General features: G+C 40.9%; 1 protein-coding gene across 1 annotated transcript in view; it reads left to right on the top strand.

The window, feature by feature from the left end:
- rnf19b (ring finger protein 19B) overlaps positions 1–24,176 on the top strand; it is a 52,371-nt gene extending 28,195 nt beyond the window's left edge. Inside the window, exons 3-10 of the mRNA XM_075449180.1 lie at positions 9,654–9,853; positions 15,212–15,356; positions 15,447–15,609; positions 18,455–18,569; positions 18,667–18,807; positions 18,893–19,082; positions 20,290–20,424; positions 21,462–24,176. Coding sequence (XP_075305295.1) covers positions 9,654–9,853; positions 15,212–15,356; positions 15,447–15,609; positions 18,455–18,569; positions 18,667–18,807; positions 18,893–19,082; positions 20,290–20,424; positions 21,462–21,900 — 1,528 coding nt within the window. The 3' untranslated portion in view covers positions 21,901–24,176. The remainder of the gene's footprint in view (positions 1–9,653; positions 9,854–15,211; positions 15,357–15,446; positions 15,610–18,454; positions 18,570–18,666; positions 18,808–18,892; positions 19,083–20,289; positions 20,425–21,461) is intronic.
- Positions 24,177–24,311: the final 135 nt, after the last annotated feature.

Raw genomic sequence — 24,311 nt, 5'->3', positions numbered from 1 at the left:
GAGAAGCAAAACGCTTTATTTTTTAAACCCCAGCCAACTAGCCGGAACTATTTTCGTTAACACCAAAACGAGGCTGGAACTCGGCTCACAGGACGCAGCAGGGGGTAAGAAAATGTTCATAAATGATGCTAATATGGGATGTCATACAGCTTCCTGTCAAAAGAGGCGAACTATCCCTTTAAACACAGGTGGGACTGTTGGAAAGAGGTCAGATCGGGAATAATAAGATTTCATCTTCTGGGGAGCCTGAACCCTGTCAGCTGGCTGTCAGCTGGCTGTCAGCTGGCTGTCAGCTGGCTCTCAGCTGCTTCCTACATGAGGCCTGTGTTAGTGGTTACAGCTGAGATTACTGTGATTGGACTGCTGCCAAGCATTTTATGATATGGGGACCACAAAGGGCACAACCAGCAGCCACAGAAATCTACACTGGAAAATATCAAAGTCTTACCAAGTATATTTGTCTCATTATACTTAATATCAGACACAACTGCCTAACATGTACCATTTCAGCCAGACATAGGGACCTTCTTTGAAGACAATACATCTGGAATATCTTGTTTAATAAAAAAGTCTTGAAAACAAATTGTTTTGAGTCACATATCATATGAAACAAGCTTTTTTTTGACATTTGAAGAGGTTTTTAAGCTAATTTCAAGATCACTTTTATCTCAAAACTCCCAAATATCACATTTTATTCCAAGAAATCTTGACAAGCCGATTTTCACTAGTTCCATTGGCAGATTTTTTTGCTTATTTCAAGCAAAAACGTCTCGTATTTGTTGTTTTTATTACTTATTTTTGGAATTTTTTCCCAGTGTAAAGCACAACCTTTAAAGCCTCAACTGATCATTATATTCCAAAGAAAAATGTATTTCTTAATCAGTAAAACTCTCAGCCTCAACAATAGTTTCCTCACCACATTCCTGCTGATAGCATCACGTCAAAGGAGCCAGCAGTCGTGTCTAATCTTTCGAGTCCAGTTGGCATGTAAACATCCTGGATATGGTGATTCCAAACCATAGCTTTGCACTATAGGAGCTTCCATGTTGTGTCAACAGGTCTCTGCTGCCAAACAGAGCTCTGCAGGGAAGTGCATGCAGCTGTTTAACTGTGTGTACACCCAGCCAGCTGTAAAGGAGCATCAAACAGACGAGGAAAATAAGGATTTACTCTCTGAATGTGGAAAGTCCCGAGTGAACCTGCTGTGTTCATGTTAGAGGAGAAAACTGAGTTTCCTAAACCAAATCTGCACTTCAGGACGTAGAAATGTGAGCCGCAGACAGCGACTCAATAAGGCATCACGTTTTGGTCTGACTGTGTTTTCCAGCTAATCGCTCACAGGCCCCTGTTCGACATCATCTATTTTTGCCTTCAGCCTGCTCAGACATCTCTTGCTCGGTCCCTGAGCACCTTTTTGTGTTTTCTGAGCGTTTCATTCTCATTTTACACTGTACACAGAGCGGTAAAACGCAGTCTTTGAAGCATGATCAGACCTCCGCACTGGAAAAAAAACGCCGCTCCAAAAATAAGTAAAAAAACAACAAATACGAGACGTTTTTGCTTGAAATAAGCAAAAAAATCTGCCAATGGAACTAGTGAAAATCGGCTTTTCAAGATTTCTTGAAATAAGATGTGATATTTAGGACTTTTGAGATAAAAGTGATCTTGAAATTAGCTTAAAAACCTCTTCAAATGTAAAAATAAAAGCTTGTTTGTTTAATATGATATGTGACTCAAAACAAGATGTTTTCAAGACTTTTTCACTTAACAAGATATTCCAGATGTATTGTCTTCAAACAAGTCCCTATATCTGGCTGAAATGGTACTTGTTAGGCAGTTGTGTCTTATATTAAGTGTAATGAGATCCTCAATGAGAAAAATATACTTGGTAAGACTGATTTTTTTCCAGTGTGCTGTCACATTCATGGTTCCCTGTTTGTCTGGTGTGACTCATCCACAATTAGGGCTGAAAACAAACCTTTGATCAATACTGTAAATGTTATCTCAGGGGGAGCAAGTTAACGAGCCTCTTGGCTCCCTGCTTGCACAGAACACTCTGGTGTGATTTTAACCGGTATAAAAGTTGTTTTTCCTCATGCAAATGAACCGACTTGTGCTTGTTACGTGGGGAACATTTCAACCAGGCTTCATGGAAAACAGAACGACTTTCTCAAGAACTCGTTAGTAGAGATAAGGCAGATGAAAGATGTCAGTGCAACTTCCTGCTGAGAACAAAACAAAACCACAGAAGGAGAGGCCGACCGCTGCTGACCCTGATACGTAGCAGGACAATCCTCCGTCTGACGCCAGCGGTGACTCAGCCTCAGGTTGACTAAGTCCCGATTGTTATTCAGTGCAAACATCCGGTGCTGCATGCAGAGGAACACACAGACTCACAAACCTCTTGGGGTTAAAACAGTTTAAAAAGCTGTGAGCTTCTTCAGGGAAACTGAAAAAACGGAGAGTTTAGAGCAGAAAAAAGGACTCTTTGTGCACGTGGGAAAGTTATGTGAATGTGACCTGGTTTTTTGAGAGCTAACCAGTAAGCATGAGCAGACAGTGTGAATGTACAACTGGATCTATTTCATAATATGGCTCCAGGATACAGACACATAACCTTTTCCTATCATTTTCACTGTTTGACACTTGTGGGCTGTTTTTCAAGTACACTGGAAAAAATGCCCCTCCAAAAATAAGTAAAAAAACCAACAAATACAAGACGTTTTTGCTTGAAATAAGCAAAATAATCTGCCAATGGAACTAGTGAAAATCGGCTTGTCAAGATTTCTTGGAATAAAATGTGATATTTGGGACTTTTGAGATGAAAGTGATCTTGAAATTAGTTTAAAAACCTCTTCAAATGTAAAAAAAAAGCTAGTTTCATATGATATGTGACTCAAAACAATTTGTTTTCAAGACTTTTTCATTTAACAAGATATTCCAGATGTGTTGTCTTCAAACAAGTCCCTATATCTGGCTGAAATGGTACTTGTTAGGCAGTTGTCTTATATTACGTATAATGAGATATTTTAACTAGAAATGAGACAAATATACTTGGTAAGACTTTGATTTTTTCCAGTGTAAGTCAATGTTCTCATTGTTCACTGAAAACTGGGATCAGAAGAGGCTGCATTCTGTTGGCTGTGATCGTGTGTATCCGTGGTTACCAAAGAGTCACTCCCAAAACTCCTACCATTCATTTCCATGACTTGTCCCAGCAAGTCTGTCTCAGCTGGATTCCAGGTGTAATATGGTCATGCATTCATCAACGTGACTCTTCAAAGAAGCAATGAAATTTAATTAAATCCATGAAGCGCGGCCCCAGAACAGCTGGTTCTAAGAGCATCTGCAAACAAAAGTTCTGCTCCAAAAATAAGTAAGAAAAACAACAAATACAAGATGTTTTTGCTTGAAATAAGCAAAACAAATCTGCCAATGGAACTAGTGAAAATCGGCTTGTCAAGATTTCTTGAAATAAGATGTGATATTTAGGACTTTTGAGTTAAAAGTGATCTTGAAATTAGCTTAAAAACGTTTTCAAATGAAAAAAAAAAGCTTGTTTCATATGAAATCCGGCTCAAAACAATTTGTTTTCAAGACTTTTTCACTTAACAAGATATTCAAGATGTATTGTATTAAAACAAGTCCCTATATCTGGCTGAAATACTCAATGAGACAAATATACTTGGTAAGATTTAGATTTTTTCCAGTGTGATTATAGGAGGCAGCGTGTTAGTGCTGTGTTTGCAGCTTGTTGATGACAGCGAAGGTAACGGAAGAAAATGCCTCATCTAAATGCTTTTTTAAGATGAACAAACAATCCTTGGCTCTGCTCACAAACACGTCGTCACCTTGAGGTGGAAACCGAAAACCTCACAATATGATAAGCATCAGAGACGCGCCAACAACGTGAACGCACTTTAAAGCTTTTGTTTGGGTGTCACATCTTGTTATGGATCTAAAACAGAGATGGTTACTTCTGCTGTTTTTCAGTTTCTGACCTTTTTTTAGAATGAATTTATCATTTCATGAAAGATCCCAGCTGAAGGGATTCACCTCTGACCTGCTCCGCTCATCCAGCCGATGAGGTTCTGACCCGTGTGGTTGTCAGACGTGAGGATTCAGCGAGAACAAAGACTGACCCTCAGCCGTCTGCTCTGGTTGTCAGTTGCCAAGGCAACTATCAATAGCACAAAGGGAGCGTTGCCAGGGTAACAGGAGTTGGGACTTAATTACACTGATCAATACGTACTTGCTGGACTCGGCGTGCATGTGTGCGCCGTCGTTGTGAATTTTGAGCGGTTGTGGTCGGCAGAGGCAGGATGTACATTTGTGTTTCTCACGTTTCTGAGCGAGTCGGACGGATGTGTGTTGAGTTTATCCTGGTGTTAAACACAGCCTGCTGTTAGTGCGCATCTGTGTGTGCAGCGTTGCATTTAAAGGCTCAGCAGGGCTCCCAGGTGGCTCTTGGTGGAGATGAGCGCTAACAGGACTGTCTGTGCACGCTTCCTCTCAAAACACAGCACGTCGGCACTCATAAAACTCCCCCGCCTCTCCTTCCTCTTCTTCTCTTTCTCTGTTTTGTTGTCTTTTACAGTTATTCATCAGCTCTTGATCTTAAACACCCCTTAAGCTTCTCTTGGTCTTTTTTTCCTGTCCCTTCTTGTAAAAATCTGTTTAAATTTCACTCTACACTGGAAAAAATGCCCCTCCAAAAATACGTAAAAAAACAACAAATACCAGACGTTTTTGCTTGAAAAAAGCAAAATAAATCTGCCAATGGAACTAGTGAAAATCGGCTTGTCAAGATTGCTTGAAATAAGATGTGATATTTAGGACTTTTGAGATAAAAGTGATCTTGAAATTAGCTTAAAAACCTCTTCAAATGTCAAAAAAAGCTTGTTTCATATGAAATCCGACTCAAAACAATTTGTTTTCAAGACTTTTTCATTAAACAAGATATTCCAGATGTGTTGTATTAAAACAAGTCCCTATATGTGGCTGAAATGGTACTTGTTAGGCAGTTGTGTCTTATATTAAGTGTAATGAGATATATACTTGAAAAATATACTTGGTAAGATTTTGATTTTTTTTCCAGTGTAAGCTTTGATATCCATCAGCCGTGACACAGTGTTGACATGAAGAGCCTGTTGTAGCAGCCTGTGCTTTATACTGCGAGCAGTCCTGAGGAAATGAAGCAGTTTATTGTGGAGGAGTCCATCAATTTTACTTTAATCCAAACTGAATTGTCTTAACAGCTACTAGATTATTGGTGCTGTTACTTTAGTGTAGCCATTAATCATGCGAAAAGATTCGATTCGAATGGCTTTAGTGATCTTTTTCTGTAAAGTGCCATGAAAACTATTTGTCAGTCTGCCACAAGAGGATGGATTTTAATCACCTTCCTTATCCTTCTGTTTTTTGTTTCATGGCGCTGATGTAAAAGTTTTAGGTAGGTGGACTTCACCTTTACAGCAGTTATTTATTTAAAAAGGAATAGAAATAGTTAACAAGTTGTCTCTCTTGTGAAGAGTCATTGGACACTGATGTTGCAGATAAAAGTGCAAAAATGTTATCTCTGTGGGTTTTATTATCTCGCTTACAGTAAATCGAAAGCTTGCGCACTTATTCAAGCATTGAGTGAGATTTGAAACCTGGAAAATATGGCAGATGGCCGGTACGTTTTAGCCTGGCGACGCCATCCTACGTACATCCGCCCAAAGATTTTGGCTCCGCACATAGTCTGGCCCAATCCCCCTGCCTCGGTTCGCTCAGTGTTTTGCCAATCAGCAAACAGTTGAGAGTGGTGACGCAGAACTCATGCGCGGAGTCCATTGTAGTCCATGTAATTGTAGTTCAACCGCAGCGGAAATAAACATGGCGACGGAAGAAGAGACGCTAGAAGCTATCCATGAAGTTGTCTCAACTCTGGAGAGCATTACACAATTAAAACGAGAGCAAGAGGAGAATGCCTCGTCAATTTTGTTAGTGGCAAGGATGTCGTAGCTCTCCTTCCAACTGGCTTTGGGAAAAGTTTGATTTAGTGTTGCAACCCGGTATAATGAAAGCGGATGTGGGAACAGTGATTCACGAGCAAGCATGAACCTCGGCGCATAACCTACGTCATTTCTAAACATTACTGATTGGTTAAGGGAACTCCAACAAATTTAAGTTGCTGAGTAAGGTCCCACCCTCCATGGGAACGGATTCCTCTTGGGTTTTTCCAGACTGTTTGACGGAGTCAACAGTCGGCTTTCGCCCAGGCTAGGTATGTTTTGAGCTGGAGAGGAATGTCACATCTTGTCTCATCTTGTTCCTCTCATTGTGAAAGCCAACTAGGTCAACGCGCATTAAAGTGCACTTTACTCAAACAAATAGTTTTAATTAATAAAAGGCTTTAAAGTTATCCAAAATTAATCATTTTGATGCAGCAGTAAGTAATTATATTAATCCATAAGTAGGCTATACAGAAAGATTTATTAGACCCCTAAAAAGAGACACAGGAAGCTTAAAGTGCATTGAAATTACACATAAAAAGATATCTAGTACTATTTTTTCCACATTGCTATGAGATTGTTTATGTCGGAGAGACATTTTTACCAGATTTATGATGTGTATCTCATGTCCTAAATAGCCTGAAAGACAGCTGAAGTCAAACAAATATGAGGCCTCCTCTTGATTTAGCTGTGTGCTAATGTTAGCCGTGTTCAGCTAAATACTAACGTTAGCTCTGCGCTTTTGTTAGCTGTGTGCTAATGTTACCCGTGTTCAGCTAAATGCTAATGTTAGATGAATGTTTCTCAGCCCTGAAAAGTAAGATCCAGTCTTCAGGTTGATGGGATTGTGTAATAAGGTTTGTTACGTTTGAAACTGACCATTTGAATTTGTTAAAACTACCTTTGGTGACCTTCAGTACTTCCACCGTTATTACTTTGGTCTTTCGTGACACCACAAATTAAGCAGCAATTAATTTAATGATAAGCATCAATATATCCAGTTGAGGCTTTTTTGTGCAGACACTTTGTGCATTTCTATCAGAGCCAACGCTCTTATTAGGGCTCAGGGTTAGGATTTTGTCATCCAGGAGGACACCCGCCGCACGTTAGCTTCACAACCCTGAACAACTGAGCTGTGAACATTAAGGAGTAGAGCCTGAGAGAAGATGCTTGATATTTTATCATGAGCTTTGTTAGTGCAAACTTGTAACTTCCCCTCCACACTTTCTCATTACACAAGTGATAATAGACAAGTTCAGACAAAACTCCATCTTCCTCGTTGATCATACCAATTATTTCTTCACCCTTAACAGTCACATTAAGCTGACAGGATGCCTTTCTTTTACCTTCTTTACTTCCAGTTAGTGGTGTATATCTCTCCCATATAAGACGATTCAGTACGCCCCAGGTCAATGTTTTCCTAAATAGAATAACTTAGTGCAGTTTGATACAGTTTTTGGTGTTTCTTTAATGTAGATATTCAAATTCCACTGTGAATTAAATCAAATATTCTCTACGTATGTGGCATTGGCTCGCTGCCTTCAAATAGGTTTATTTGTTAAGAGACTAACAAGTATTTTTGATGCTTAATAGCACAAGAAAAATGCATTTGATGTTGATTGATTTTGTTCCTTACTTTGACAAGTCTGGCGACTTTATTCTAATTTGGTGAATTTGTTCCATGTGATGTGACAGTGTCGTATGAAAGCAATAACCATTTTAACTCAAAATAGGAAGAGTGTGTCATATAAACTAAAAGATTTAAGTTAGCAGTGTGTTATTTTTATTAGGTTTACTGTAACTAAGCTATTTTCTTCGAGCTTGTGGCTTTACACTGTGTCTCTGCTCTCATATTTGCTAAATCGTGGTCCGGGGAAGACGCCTGTCAGTGTGTGTTTGAGGAGGTGTTAACGAGGAAAACAATTACAAGTTTGTCATGTTATCACTTTCTCCACGCTGCTTTTACTTGAATAGGATGACTTAAAAACACAACTAAAGTTCAGAAAAGTGGCAGCAGCTTTGTTTTGCCAGAGTAGAAAAAAGCTGAAGTCCCTGACTGCTTTTATTTGGCTGCTTTCCACTCCTACGGCATGTTTTCACCCACTTAGCTGTGTCACAGTTTTTCCTGATGCCTTCCTTTGTGAAAGCTCCTGTGATTGACACTCTGCTCTCTCGGTCTCTCATCCACTTGTTCATTTCCTTATTTGTCCTCATCATTCCAACCACCGTGTTCTGGTGCATATAACGTTTTCATTAAATCAAGTTAAGTGTCGAAACGTATGTAAACATATTCTTAAAGAGAACTGATGACTCACCCAGCTCTCTGGGGCTTTTTTAACCAATGAAATGTTGGATTAAATGTTGAATTTCAGTAGAGCTGACCTGAAACATCGGGCTTTTCCACAGAGGGGCTGTCCAAAGAGTTTCATTGGAAACACTTTGCTGAGGGGGGAATACAACTTGAAATGGAATTTAATATCCAGAATTACTATAAAGAAGTCTTATAAAAAGTCGAGACAACTTTAAATAGGTTAAAAGATTTCCTGAAACGTGTAAATGTGAATAGTTGAAGAGTTTGTACAGTTCCAAGCAGCTTTAAAGTGAATATCTGCTCTGAGCTCCTTTATCCTCCAACACAGCCTGAACCCTCTCAGACGAGCTTTCTGTCATTTGTGAGATAAGACGTATTCCGTTTGACTCATGCCACTAATCCTACAATCCGGTCTCTTTCTCCTCAGCGTTTAATTGATTCCACGATTGATCTGATCTCCTCTCCTCATAGTCTGCGGCTGAGGTGTTTGGCTGCCATTAGCAGATGTCGGCGCAGATTCTCAGTCATCCAAGTCATTGTAATCCTAAGAGCTTGAATAAGGTCAACTGGAAGAAAGAGGGGAAATATCTTTAAGAACCAAGAAGAAGTCCAGTTGTCCTTATTCACACTGGAAAAAAGTATATTTGTCTCATTGAGTATCTCATTACACTTAATATAAGACACAACTGCCTAACAAGTACCATTTCAGCCAGATATAGGGACTTGTTGGAAGACAATACATCTTGAATATCTTGTTAAGTGAAAAAGTCTTGAAAACATCTTGTTTTGAGTCATATTTCACATGAAACAAGCTTTTTTTTTTTTACATTTGAAGAGGTTTTTAAGCTAATTTCAAGATCACTTTTATCTCAAAAGTCCTAAATATCACATCTTATTTCAAGAAATCTTGACAAGATGATTTTCACTAGTTCCATTGGCAGATTTTTTTGCTTATTTCAAGCAAAAATGTCTTGTATTTGTTGTTTTTTTACTTATTTTTGGAGGGGCATTTTTTCCAGTGCAAGTTCTTAGGATTGACATATTAGGCTGAAAACGTCTTTTTTTTTAAGAAGAAATGCTTTGTGTGATGCTATATTCTCAGGTTTTCTGTTCCCTCAAAGATCTGAAATCTGTGGATTTATACTGTGGAACAAAGTTGGAAGCATGGATGTGAAGACTCTTGAGTTCTTCTGATTCTCAGATTGTGTAGAATCAGGTTAATGCTGCGATGTTGTGGGGGAGAGCTCACAGCAATCGATCTGGTTTGCTCAGGCGTCTCTCTGTTGGTGTAACTGTGACTGTCTGCCCGTCGCTGCTTTGAAAATGTTTGGTGTTTTTCCTCCCAGGTTTGCCGTCATCGCCTCAGGCTGTGCCAGCTGTCCCCGGCTGGTCTGCCGCAGAGAAGGCTGCGGAGCTGAGTTTTGCTACCACTGTAAACAAGCATGGCACCCCAACCAGACCTGCGACTCGGCGCGCCAGCAGAGGGCGCAGTCCCTGCACACCCACAGCAACCACTCGCCCAGCTACACACAGGAGCAAGGCCCCGGTGAGTGGCCCCTCGGCCTCGCTGCTGGGAGGGATTTATCGAAAGTAACCACAGTCTGTCACTGACGTCTCGCTATGCTTATGAGTGCGCTCAGAAACAAACATAAAGCAGCATATCCGGCATGAAAGTGTTTCACACCTCTCAGAGCGTGTGTCAGAAACCCGTCAAGCGTCTGATGCAGCAGCAGCTCCTCGGCGTTCCCAGCACCGAGGGAAGTGCTCTGCTTCAGTCAAGCACGAGGAGCTATTTATATCGCAGTCTGTCCTCTCCATAGCTTCAAGACTGCAGCATCCTGTCAGCTTTTTCAGTGTCAACAAAACATGAAGTTCACGAAGTGGCTTCTTTCAATTCAATTCAGTTTTATTTATATAGCGCCAAACACAACAAATGTCATCTCAAGGCACTTAAATAATAAAGTCCAATTCAAGCCAATTGGAATTCAATTCATCGTTGTCATAAATAATCCAATTCATTCAAATAGAGCCAATTCAAAAACAATTTCCTAGCTAAAGAAACCAACAGATTGCACCGAAACTTGTCTTCAGTCCAATCTCCCGTCCTGAAGTCGCCTGAGGCGACAGTGGAGAGAAACTTAAAGCCACTTCTTAAAGTGGCTTCTTTCCTCTTTTTTATTCCCCATTCGAAGGTATTGTGTTATTACAACACTTTTTTAGTACTTTTTAGTTTCATTTTACGTATTGTGAGGAAATGACGTCCTGCCCTGGTGTGAAAGGAGACTCATACTTTTTTCTTAACGCTAACTATTTGATGCTATTTATACGCACTGCCATGAGGACACGGTGCAACATAACCTACAAAAATGATGGTATGGATGCGTTTGAGTTGTTTGTAACATGAAAGCACGCTCTTTTTTTGCATTATTTGACTTTGGAAATGTTGCATATCAGTTTCACAGATTCAGGCCTGCAACAAATTTGGGTAATTTTGGCTCACATTGAGGTAGAAAAGTAACGATGGAATGTGTAACAGGTGATGGATGAGTCTCTGAGGAGCAAAGATGTTCAGAGGATCTCCAGTTTGTCCACAAATGTGTTTAAAACAATGTTCCTCAGAGAAAGATTGGAAGGGATTTGCATATTTCTTCCTCTACAGAGCAGAATATCATTAAAGCATTCAGGGAATCTGGAGGAGTTTCAGTGTAAAGGACGAGAGAAGGAAACGTTACAGAGTGGGAGAAGGAAACGTCACAGAGTGGGAGAAGGAAACGTCACAGAGTGGGAGAAGGAAACGTCACAGAGTGGGAGAAGGAAACGTCACAGCGGGAGAAGGAAACGTCACAGAGTGGGAGAAGGAAACGTCACAGAGTGGGAGAAGGAAACGTTACAGAAACGTCACAGAGTGGGAGAAGGAAACGTCACAGAGTGGGAGAAGGAAACGTTACAGAAACGTCACAGAGTGGGAGAAGGAAACGTCACAGAGTGGGAGAAGGAAACGTTACAGAAACGTCACAGAGTGGGAGAAGGAAACGTCACAGAGGGAGAAGGAAACGTTACAGAAACGTCACAGAGTGGGAGAAGGAAACGTTACAGAAACGTCACAGAGCGGGAGAAGGAAACGTCACAGAGTGGTAGAAGGAAACGTCACAGAGTGGGAGAAGGAAACGTCACAGAGTGGGAGAAGGACACGTCACAGAGTGGGAGAAGGAAACGTCACAGAGTGGGAGAAGGAAACGTCACAGAGTGGGAGAAGGAAACATTACAGTGGGAGAAGGAAACGTTACAGAGTGGGAGAAGGAAACGTCACAGAGTGGGAGAAGGAAACGTCACAGAGTGGGAGAAGGAAACGTCACAGAGTGGGAGAAGGAAACGTCACAGAGTGGGAGAAGGAAACGTCACAGAGTGGGAGAAGGAAACGTCACAGAGTGGGAGAAGGAAACGTCACAGAGTGGGAGAAGGAAACGTCACAGAGTGGGAGAAGGAAACGTTACAGAGTGGGAGAAGGAAACATTACAGAGTGGGAGAAGGAACGTGTTGCAGGTCTGAGATAAAAAAAAAAAACGGATGTTTATTAACTAATCAGATTGAGTTGACGGGAAAAACCTTAAAATATCTTTAGTTTATTTTGTCTGCAATTAAATAAAAGTCAAAGTAAATTACTACATTTTTCAGATTTTAGGGCTTAGATCATCTTCAGTCCAAAGTACACTTTTGTGTTCCTAAAATATTGGATCAGCTGGTGAGAAAGTATCTTATCTGAGCTTATCTGGATGCCTGTTTTTAATCCTGATTTGATTAAAAATCCATCAAGTAAACCCCCCCCCAGATGCCCTCGTTTCTTCACTTCCAGTCTGCCTCTCTGTGCCAAGACAGCGATCTGTATGTCTGTCACTGCCGCTCAGCCAACAGCATCCAAACAGAGAAGAAGAAGAAGAAGAAGAAGAAGAAGAAGAATATGAGGGACGGAGGTCTGTAGAGATAGGGGGAGGAATGGAAAACAAATCAAGAGCGAGGGTGAAATCACGTCAGCAGACTACAGAGCAAAGAGGTAAAATGCCAAAATGGCCTTTGAAGAGCAGAGAGTGTTCCCAGTGAGCAGAGTTCAAACACACTGAATTTACTTAAAATGCATTAGAGGACAAAGTGCTGCGATTGTCCAATCCATTACTCTAATGAGCTTTGATCTCTCTGCCAACGGGAGAGAAGAACAGCCCAACAGGACGATTATCGGGTTGTGCTTTCAAGTCATAAGTTGTTCTTCTGAATGTTGGAAAAACCCTAAGAAATAAGTTTAAATTGTTTGGTTGTTTCCAGCAGAAACAGACCAAGCAGAGAGCTCAGAGTTTCATGTTATTTAAGGTGAATGAGATGCAAAGGTTTGGGTTTGGGTGACAAAAAGGCCTAAAACACACGACTTTAATCAGGATTACTTCTTATTTCTGATTTTTTTTTTTTTTTGTGTTTCAAACGAACAAGAAAGGAATAAGGGAACCCAGTAGGGTCATTTTTAATCACCAAGTTTTCACAGAAGCCAAAAAACTCTCAGTTCTTGTCTTTTATTCGTGCTCTTTAGAGTTTTTTTTGGTTAATTTTGTGGTGTTTTCTGTAGCGTAATCCTGTTGTAGAAGCCGTGATCTTTATCTTTTTTACACATGATCTTTGCTTCTAGTATTTGCTCTATATTTGAATCCTTATTTCCCTTGAAAGGTGAAATACGCCCCATGTCACAGGCTGCAACACAACCCCAAAGTATGATAGCTCCACCTCCGTGCTGGACAGTTACAGACTTGTTTCTGAGCTGCGTCGGGTTTGTTTAGGTGTTCATTTGCAAACTTCCTTTGCTGTTTTTTTTTTTGTGGTGAAGATGCAGAAAAGGTTCTTGTGATGATTTCTTTCCATGAAGGTTGCATTTGTGCACAGTGGAACAGAAAACTACCAACCCCCACTCAGCCATCGTGCAGGTCTTTTACAGTAAAACAGGGTTTTCTTGGTCTTTTCTAAACCAGGGTTCAGTTATGGGGCAGCTTTTATTCCACATTCACATGCTTCCACAGGCCCGGATCATAAAAAGCAATAAAATGTGCTGCCACAGTTATGTGTTATGACTCAGATCTGCGTCACCAGATCGCCTGGAGATTTTAATTATTTGCGAACAATCATTAAGTAGCTGAAGCAAAAAGAAACGAATAAAAGAAACTGGAAGATCCTGAATTTGCTTTAGTGAAACAAAGACGGAGCAAAGGTCATTGTCAGTTAAACTGTTAAAAATCTGAGCTCAACTTCACTCTGATGTTAAAAACTACGAACCGAGTAGAAGAAGTCAGGCTTTCGTTTGGATCCTTTTTTTAATGTTTAATGTCAGATAGCTTCTGTCTGAGATGGCAGCCTGTCCACAAGGCGAGCTGATCTATTATTATATTATATTATATATTATTACGGTCTGACACCTCGTATATCTCGTCTTTTCTTGCACCCGTATGTCTTGGTTCTGTTTAAGTGTCTAAATTATTTTCACCTTTTGTCACTTTTGATGTTAGAAATTGACACGAAACACTTTTAGTTTTGAGTATTTTACTCTAGAATAATCCAAACATAACCACTGCTAACAGACACAACATCACCTGTTTAGAGTCATTCATTCATGGACACCAACCCCAAGTGCTGCGACTACTTTTATATTCTTTATGTAAACACACCAGAACTACAGTCTCACCATTTATCACCTTTTAAAACAACTCCAATACAACCTCCGACACTTTTTAGAGCTGCTGCTGCTTTGTGTATATATATATTTATATTAGGGCTGGGCAACGATTAAAATCTTTAATCTAATTAATCACATGATTTCCCTGATTAATCACATTTGTACGCAAAATCCAAAAATGAATCCAAAAGTAGTGTACAGCTTTTAGCATTTAGTTTTATTTTAAATGTGCTGCCATATGAATGAAAGTGCCATAACATTTGTTGTGCAAACACACTTTTAACATCAGCATCTTTCTGTAGTTTTTATGTAGAAGCCTCGCTCCACTGTCTGTTTCCTTGAATGACTTGCTGCTATCAGTTGTGTGTTTTGCCTTTAAGTGATATTTTAGACTGGAACTACTACGCTGAGAAGACAATTCAACTTGGCAGTGTTTACAGATGACTTTGGTTCTGTCGACTCCGCCGTCTGGAAGAACTTTGAAATGAAAATGGCCGATTAAAAGTTCCGTACCCTTCTCCGTGTTTGGTGGATCCGCCGATTACTTTCCTTTCCGGTTCCACAGCAGACAGCAACAGACTTTTACAAAATAAAAGCCTGTGAGCATCAGACTTTTACAAAATAAAAGCCTGTGAGCATCAGACTTTTACAAAATAAAAGCCTGTGAGCAACAGACTTTTTTTTACACAATAATAAAATAAATAATAAAACAGGGGTGGTCTGTGGCGTAGTGGGCTGAGCAGGCGCCCCATGTACAGAGGCTATAGTCCTCGCTGCAGCTGGCCCCGGTTCGAGTCCCACATCGGACGGCCCTGTGCTGCGTGTCGTTCCCCCTCTCTCTGCCCCCTGCTTCCTGTCTCTGAACTTTCCTATCCATTAAAGGCACAAAAGCCCCAAAAAATAATAATAATAAAAAAAACACTGCGTTAATGTGCGATAAAGTATTTATCGGCGTTAAATAATTAACGAGTTAACTCATTCAGCCCTAATTTATATATATATATATATATATATATATATATATATATTTATGTGTGTGTATATCTATCTATTTGAATGAGACGCTTGCTGTCCTGATAAAAGACTCGACAAACATTTAAAGAAATCTATCAACCTCTTTATTTCCCTAAAATGCTGAATGTTCCTCTACCAATTTATTGATAATCGCTACATAATCTGTTTTCTTTCTGTCTCCAGCTGATGACATCAAGCCCTGCCCTCGCTGCGGCGCCTACATCATCAAGATGAACGACGGGAGCTGTAATCACATGACCTGCGCCGTCTGCGGCTGCGAGTTCTGCTGGCTCTGCATGAAGGAGATCTCCGACCTGCACTACCTCAGGTATTCCCCTCCTCCAGCAGCGGATCCTTCAGATGTGCAACTTTAAAGGTTTTTCTTCCCTCATTGTCCGACCGTGTTTCCGTCCATCAGTCCGTCCGGCTGCACCTTCTGGGGGAAGAAGCCTTGGAGCAGGAAGAAGAAGATCTTATGGCAGCTGGGAACTCTGATAGGAGCTCCGGTCGGCATCACCCTCATCGCAGGCATCGCCGTTCCCGCCATGGTCATCGGCATACCGGTTTACGTCGGTCGCAAGGTCAGAATCAGAATCAGAATCAAGTTCATTGCCAACTAGGCTTGCACTGACAAGGAATTTGACAACTTTTAAACCTTTTAGACATTTTAAAGCTTCACGGTAAAACATGTGAGCATATCACAGCCAAAGCGGAGCTTGGCTTTAACTAAGGTTTGTTTTGGTAACATTTGCACAGATGCATCAGAGTACACAATGCAGACACTGACACGTGGGGGGTTGCAAGGATTATCTTCTCGGGTCTTAATCCGACTGAAGTGACACATTCGGGGAACCAAAGACGTTCATTTTAACATGTAAACGAGAGATCGTTGGCATTAAAATTAGCTTAAAACAAAAAGAAAGTAAGAGAAATACGTCTGAGGAGGTATAATAAGTGTATTTACCCACTTTCACCTCTGATATAACTGGAGAAAAACTGATTAATGGACATGGGAGGCAAGTTCGTGTTTAAAGGAAATAACTTTAGCAGTTTGATTTTTCTTGGTCCAGTAAGTAGAAAACGTATAAAACACATCGTGAAACAGTGAAGCTTCATGATGTGTTTTATAACAAGCGTGACACACCATTGTGCAACACTTTTTTCATCTTTAATGTCAGTTGGCGACACATTTAGCAGAAAGCAGAAGCAGAAAACCACAGAGCTGAGCTAACGCCGTCATGCTGTTTCAATCCTCCTCTTACGATCATCTGGAACTCACAACACTGTTTTTTTTAGTTTCAAGTTGCCTTTTTTTTAACTTATTGCTGAAAATTTTCAGGAATTGACAAGTTCTCTTAGTTCCTCTGAGTTTCCACTGACACTGACGTAAAGATGGAAGTCTGTGATGCTTAATTTAAAGTTTTATTAGTTAGTTTAATAGTTTTGTTTAATATTATTGGATTTAGATCAAATTTAGTTCCCTTTGCTGTTTGTTTCTCAACTTTTTGTGCCATAATTTGGTCTAAAATCTACTTGGTGCCAAAAACTCGCGGCCGCGATTTGCCTTTAAAAAGCTGTAAACTTTATAAACGTGATAACGTCGCTGTTGTGTCATGTTTCTGCCGTGGTTTTACCGTCAGAGGAAGATAGAAGTGCTGCTTGTGGAAGGGAAAGTGTTTGGCTGGAGCTTTGTGGTGCATCTGTGGTCCTACAGATATACATACATAATGTCTTGTTTTTGTCTCTGCTTTCTGTTTGTTCCTTATGTAAAGCGTCTTTAAGCATTTGGAAAAGCGCTATATAAAACTTATGTATTATTATTATTATTATTATTATTACAGCACCCTCTGGTGGATAAGAGTCAAACTGCATGTGTTCAGTGGAGATGTGCTTTTTTTTTTTATCTCTATTGTTCCTCCAAGCCGACAGACTTCACTGTAGTCTTGAGTAATAGTTTTCAGGTCATTAGAACTGTCCAGCCACTGTTTTGGACTGGATTGCCACTTATTTTTGCACATTTTTCGATAAATCGCTGCCCCGTTTCCCATTTTACGAACAAATGTGGAGAAATGTGAAATCAAGACTTTTACACAGAACTGTAAGTGTGAGCCGGCGAAGGAGTTTAACCATTCTTTCCTAAGCTGGAGGGGAGTTAGTTAGACCTGAGGATCCTGTGAGATCTTCCCTGTTCCCATCACACCTGTTGGTGCGTGGATGCTCACACTGGAAAAAATGCCCCTCCAAAAATAAGTAAAAAAAACAACAAATACAAGACGTTTTTGCTTGAAATAAGCAAAAAAATCTGCCAATAGAACTACTGAAAATCGGCTTGTCAAGATTTCTTGAAATAAAATGTGATATTTGGGACTTTTGAGTTAAAAACCTCTTCAAATGAAAAAAAAAAGCTTGTTTCATGTGAAATATGACTCAAAACTATTTGTTTTCAAGACTTTTTCATTTAACAAGATATTCCAGATGTATTGTATTAAAACAAGTCCCTATATCTGGCTTAAATGGTACTTGTTAGGCAGTCTTATATCAAGTGTAATGAGATACTCAATGAGACAATATATACTTGGTAAGAGTTAGATTTTTTCCAGTGCATATCTCTGTGGTCACGTCGGGCTCATATTTGGTCCAGGAAGTCTTTCTGAGCAGTTTTGTTCCTCTATGACAAGCAAAACGACAGGTTTTTGCATATCTTTCTGTTAATATTTGTTTCCAGAGGAACCTGGAAACCTAAGAAACTGATGGTTTTAACAACACCAGCAGTCATTATCCAGCAGGAACACTGTTTCCATTTAAACTGTTTTACATAAAACTGTTTTTCTTGGCTTAATCCGGCATTTTATTTGCTTTAATTTTACTGGAAATACAAAGAGACTTTTCCTCAGAGGAATTACTGCCCTGAAGCAGCATGAATATTGAAAATGTGAATAAATTTAGGAGATCGGGACGTTTCTAAAAGAGTCTGGAAGAAATAAGAAATGCAGGATCAAGAACTCTCTTTACATTATTTAACATATTTTTTTTCAATATTTTACACATTCCTTTAGAAATCATCTGTTTGTTCCTACAATAAAGAAGCTTTATTTTATTTATTTATTATTTACATGCAAGTCAGCCATGTTTAATAGAATAGATTAGAAAAATACTTTATTCATCCCCCAATGGGGGAAATTCAAATTGGTCAAGTACCTCAAATTTTTTTTACAAGGATTGTATATTAACAACAACAATAATAATACCAATTCTAATAAAAATACTACTACTAACAAATAATAATAATAATAATAAATGACAAAAAAAAAAAAAAGTATGATTATTCTGCTTTCATAGACCACAAAGAAACCAGAATCTTTTGAAAATGAGTTTGTTTTAGATTCACTGAGGGTCTTTTAACCTGCGTTATCCTTCCGGCTGCAGATCCACGCCCACTACGAGCTGAAGAAGACGTCCCGCCACAGAAGGAATTTGGCCATCACAGGGGGCGTGGCCCTGTCGATCATCACCGCCCCCGTCATCGCAGCCGTCAGCGTGGGTAAGAAACCGGCTGTGTGACTCTGTAACTTGATGGAAAGACCTCTAAAAGAACAAAGTTTTACATCGATCCGCCGTGGTTTTCTCGTCCTTTCCAGGCATTGGCGTTCCCATCATGTTGGCCTACGTGTACGGCGTGGTGCCCATCTCGCTGTGCAGGGGAGGGGGCTGCGGCGTGAGCAGGGGGAAGGGGCGGGGCGTGCGGATCGACTTCGACGAGGACAATGGACCGATCACAGGTGAAGACGCAGAACCGGTCGCAGCCGCCTGAATGAATGAGTTTAACGTTCTCACACGTTAAAAGATGAAATCTTCTGGTTCTAGTGGCGGACGCGTGGCGAGCCTTTAAGTCTCCGAGTCTCGGAGAGAGCAGCCTGGACGGAGCGGTCAGCGGCCTGAGCACCACTTCTCCCAGCGAGGGGCTCTCCGTGGCCCCCGGGGCTCTGGGCGACACCCCCCACTTCAACACCCTGGCCGGTGGCGCTCTGGGAACACGCACCAGCAAGTACAGCAGGTTAGCAGTCAGATGATGGAGAAGTTTAGTTCAATTTAGTTAAATAAATCACCTATTTCTGCCCTCTTGCATTGATTTGACTTTTAGGATTTGGTTTGATAAAGGCATAACTAAATTTAGGGACCTGTACAAACAAGGGACTTTTATTTCCTTTTCTGAGCTTTCAACAAAATTGGACCTGCCCAAATCTCACTTATTTCACGCATTTTATTCAGAATCAGAACCCCAAATTCCCTAGTCGTCCCCCTGAAACTCTTTTATTGGCTCTTGATCCTAAACTAAAGCGGCTAATTTCTAGCATTTACAGCCTTATTAATTCTGCTATAGACACACCAACATCCGGTCCCAAGGATTCTTGGGAGCAAGAGCTTGGAACCACACTGCCCGATCATTATTGGCAACGAGTTTTACGGCTGGTTCACTCCTCTTCAATCTGTGCGAGGCACGGCCTTCTACAGTGTAAAGTTGTACACAAAGTTCATTACACTAATTTGAGGCTATCTCGGATTTACTCCAATATAACCGATTCCTGTAATAGGTGCAAACAATCCCCAGCCGACCATTCTCATATGTTTTGGTTTTGTCCCAGACTTGCCACATTTTGGTCTGAAATCTTTAAAACTCTTAGCACAGCTTACAACACTACTGTTTGTCTGGATCCCCTCTTGGCCCTATTTGGTTCCCCCCTGCAGCCTCTTGCATCTAAAGTTATGAAAATTGTTCTTGCATTTGCCACTTTGCTGGCCAGGCGACTCATACTTCTCAATTGGAAACACCCTCAACCTCAACCCGAAAGAGGTGCTACTGTCCATTAAACTTGAAAAGCTCAGATTTTCCCTCTATGGTTCCTCAGGTCCTTTTGAAAAGACTTGGGGACCTGTCTTAAACTATATTGAATCTTTGACATCTCTGCCTGACTGCGACGACTGAGCCCCCCATATATTTATTATTTTCTTTTTTCATTGTTGTGTTTTTGTTTTTATTTAAATTTACTAGTTTACTTTGTCATTTTCCGTATTCATGTGTTTGTTGTATGTGTTTTGTACTTTTTATATGTTGACATTGAATTTTTAGAACTGTTCTCCGTTGTGTGGGGTGAGATTGTGGGAGGGATACATTGCTACCTGTGAAATTGCTTCCAATACAGAAAGATTTAGTTGAATAAACTCGGTTTATTCCTCTGACGAAGGCGTCTTTGTTGCTTCAGGCTGGAGGTTCAACCAGGGGAGCTCGCTAAAGAATCAGCCCAGAGAGAGACGGGCAGCCTGGGGGCAGGAAGTGACTGCGCCAGCACCCGGGGAATGGCCGGGTCCATCATCTCCTCCTACACCCTCCCTGACAGGTGAACGCGGATTCTTCTCCTCTCTCCTCAGGCTTATTTGGACTTAACTGACAGAACAGAATCAGATTGAATCTGATCCTAAGTGGCACAAAGTGAAACCTTCCGGTGGTCCAACACAGCTGTGAGGTCTAAAAGCATAAAGATGCTCTCCTGAGTCTGTGCTTACTAAAGGATCAGTGAAAAACTATTAAAAGAGCAAATTTAGTTCTTTAAAACCAGACGATAACACCTTAAAATAGGTCTAAAAAGGATTGCAGCTCCCTTTTCAGTATTTTTAAGAGAAATTAAAGTCTTAAATTTGAGAGTTGTTACTGTTGACCATCTGCTGTGATAGTTCTCCGATGGGGAAATTCAAATTAGGGGGAAATTGGGGGAAATTCAAATTAGTCAAGTAGCAGGAACCAAATGGACAGAAAGGCACTTCAGCTTTCTACATGTTTGTCAGCTGATTTAATAGAATAGAAAAATAGCTCCCTTTTCAGTATTTTTAAGAGAAATTAAAGTCTTAAATTTGAGAGTTTTTACTGTTGACCACCTGCTGTGATAGTTCAGGAGATACTGTGTCTTTCTCTACATCTTCTTTGGATTTTTTCGGTGAAAACACGTTTTTTTAGAGAGTTTTTGTAGACCGGTTTGAAGGACTTCTGCTGGCACTTCTTTACATCTGTTATGATACGTTACCATGCCAACGGGAAAGTTGTTTTGTACGTTAGAGGTGTTGGTTGAGCTCTCCAAAACCAATTAATACCTGGAATAAGATCCCAAACGCAGACGAGTCGGAGAAGAATGAAGAACGATGCAGAGCAGGAACCAAATGGACAGAAAGGCACTTCAGCTTTCTACATGTTTGTCAGCTGGTTTAATGTTTTATTTTATTTATATTTCCCATGAAAATAGCATTTCTTTGAGAACAGTTTATACTCTATAATTTCCCTTAAGTGCTATTGAACCGAATTGAACTGAATTGAATTGAATTAAACTGACCTGACTGAATTGAATTGAATTGAAATGAAATGAATTGCATTTTTTTCTCACAGGGAGTGCACCAACCTGGAGATCCAGGTGGACATCGAGACCAAACCCAGCCATCTCTGCCTGACCAGTGAAGAGGACCTAACCCCACACCCGGGCTCCGCTGCCATGGCGACCGCCTCCGGAGGGGAGGAGCCTCAGGACTGCAGCTCCAGAAGGGGCGGGGCTTTGTCGGGCTCGGCGTTGGGGCTGTCGCTGGGAGCGTCGATCAGGGAGGGGCTCAGAGACGTCACCCTGGCCCAGCCGGAGAGCATCCGCAGCGACCTGGAAATGTCGGACACTCAGTCGGACGACATCGCCGAGCTGACGTCGGACGACTGCGACTCGCCTCATCCGAAAAGCTGCCACCCGGCGGCAGGTCGGCCCGCCTCCTGCCGAGCCCTGAACCCCGCCACCGACGGCCTTCGCTGTCCCGCGGACGGCAACGTCATCCTCTACGTCTGAGAGAGCCGCGGCTCCGAGGATCGCACAAAACCTTACGAACACGGACAGCTAAACCTTCTCTTACTCAAAGCTTTTTTCTCTCATCTCCCGTCTGCTGCTTTCTGCGACTCACAGACACCGTCTTAAACCCAGACAGCGTTCGTTTCCTGTCTGTCCGTCTGATCTATCTACCTGCCAAGCTCCTCTCCTGAGTAAATGGTCAGGGTTCTACCTCTGAGATTTGTAAGATGATGACTTATGTTTACTCCTTGGTGCAAAATGCCTTGGCTACTTAAGCAAAAAAAAAAAAGAATATAGGTACAAATTTATAGGAAAATACTGCAAAGCTAAAAGGATAAAAGGAGGCGAGACGTCACCGAGCACAGCAGAGAGGAATGAATCGTGGGGACGTTTGAGATGTGAATGAATGAGGCGGCTTTACTTTCCTTTTTTTCCTCTATTTATATTCAGACTATCGTGGAATTGTATTTTATTTGCTGCGTGCATGAGTCTGCATGAAATGTTTGTTGTGTGGAAGGTTTGAATGAGCAGAGTTTCTGCCACGTGGGGGGAAGTTTACTCCTGAGGAGGAGGATGAAGACGATCCACACCACAGAAATGAATGAAGGGGGGAGTTCTCACGATGACGCGACAAAGCCTGAAGCAGCTGTGCTGACTGATTTTTGACCTGCTTCAAAATAAATCAGAGAAATATCTGAAAGTTTAGCTTTTATTATCAGAATAATTAGTGTTTTCTGTAATTACGTATTAATGCAGGAAGTGTGCTTCCACTGCTTTTCCAGAGCTGTCAGTCTTCCTCGGTGGGTTGAGTAAATAAAAACGATCTGAAGTGGATTAAAGCTGTGGGGGGAAAAAGCTTGTAAATGGACTTAAACTTTAAAAGTTAAATGTAACAACTCCTGATGTTGTCAGTGTTTGAACGGGTTCAGCTCAGGATCCTTTTCAGATCCGATTGATCTATGGATTATTTTCTTAGTTAAATAATTGGCTGTTTTTTAAAGTAATTTAACAGGAAATAATGAGAAAAAAAGAATGTTTTCGTTTCCAAACACCGAACCGAGTCCCGTTTGGATTTTAAGAAACTTGATTAAAAGATGCTCCTTGAAGCTCTGAGGGAGCATTTTGCTGCTTGGCCTCCACCTCAGACGCTGGACGCTGCATCGTGTCGTCCGGTCGCCGTCAGAACTCTCCCGCCGTTTGTTTCTGCCGTGTGTCATGTGACCAGGTTTGATGGCCGGCTGCCTTATCGACACTCGCTGACCAGCACAACTGGTTTTTGGTGGTTTTGGTTCCCGACGCGTTGGCCGTCTGACGCACTTGAACGTTTCGTGTGTGTGTGTGAATGAACACCTGATGAATGTATTTGTGTCCCACTTTTTTATTTGACTGAGCACATGTGCACTTTACATGAATTGATCTAATTTATCCTCTTTTTTTTTTTTTTTTTTTTTTTGCTAGTCATCATCAGTTTACTTGAGTTGCAAACTAAAGTCTGTGGTACAACCAAAATAAATCACCTACCAGAGGGCCTTTTATGTTGGATGGAACTGAAGAAGTATTTGGCTCCAAAACATTTCTTTCATGTTTATCCGTCAGTATTTATGACTTTAAATAACTGAAAGGTGTTTTTAAATCGATGCTGTGATGCAAGGACTATCCATAACTTATTGTGTTTTATATTTTTTTTTATAAATTTGTGTTGTGCTAGTTTCTACAAGCCGGTGTCACTTTTGGACGTCTTGATTTTTGGAGCCAAACATTTCAAATACTTATCCGCTGATAAGCTTTCCAATCACAGCCTGACTTGTTTCTTAGCTTTGTATCACCTCCGTGCTTCTGTTTCAAAAAGCTTCCCCCGACGGGTTTTCCTTTATCCTGGAAAGGGATCAAACTCGGGAGCCTTTTTCATCTCGGAGTAGCTTTATGGATTTCGCTGCTTATGTGACTTGGCGGTGCTTCGTTTGGTCTACGCTTGTCACTAGTTTCAGTCCGTCTGTTAAAAAAAAAAACACACGAATGTACCACAGTAGGGGAAACCCCGGACTTCCTTTAAGAGTCTAAAAGAGTGTTTTGTCTTGTTAGGATCACGGCTGGTTCTGTTTTTATTTTGAGAAGGTTTATAGATAGCAATATTTAAGTGTTATTGTACAGCTTGTGTATTTCCTGTCGCTGTGAAGCCCCGATCTGATGAAGGGTTGTACACGCAGGACTTTGAAAGACGAATTGTGGACCTTTTGAGGAAAAATGAATAAAACACAATCTAATGTTGCACCAAAGCAGTGATTTGTAGTTCATTTTATTGATTTTGTTCAACAGAAAGCTATTGAACTCTCACAGAGGATCACCGTCTTTATATCGTTGTATGCAACAGTTTGGCCACCACGTTACTGGAATACTTAAGCAAGTAGAAT

This window comes from Odontesthes bonariensis, chromosome 18, assembly GCF_027942865.1.
Source record: "Odontesthes bonariensis isolate fOdoBon6 chromosome 18, fOdoBon6.hap1, whole genome shotgun sequence".
Taxonomy (NCBI): Eukaryota; Metazoa; Chordata; class Actinopteri; order Atheriniformes; family Atherinopsidae; genus Odontesthes; species Odontesthes bonariensis.
Note: the sequence above shows the minus strand (reverse complement) of the source record. Positions and strands in the feature narration are given on the sequence as shown.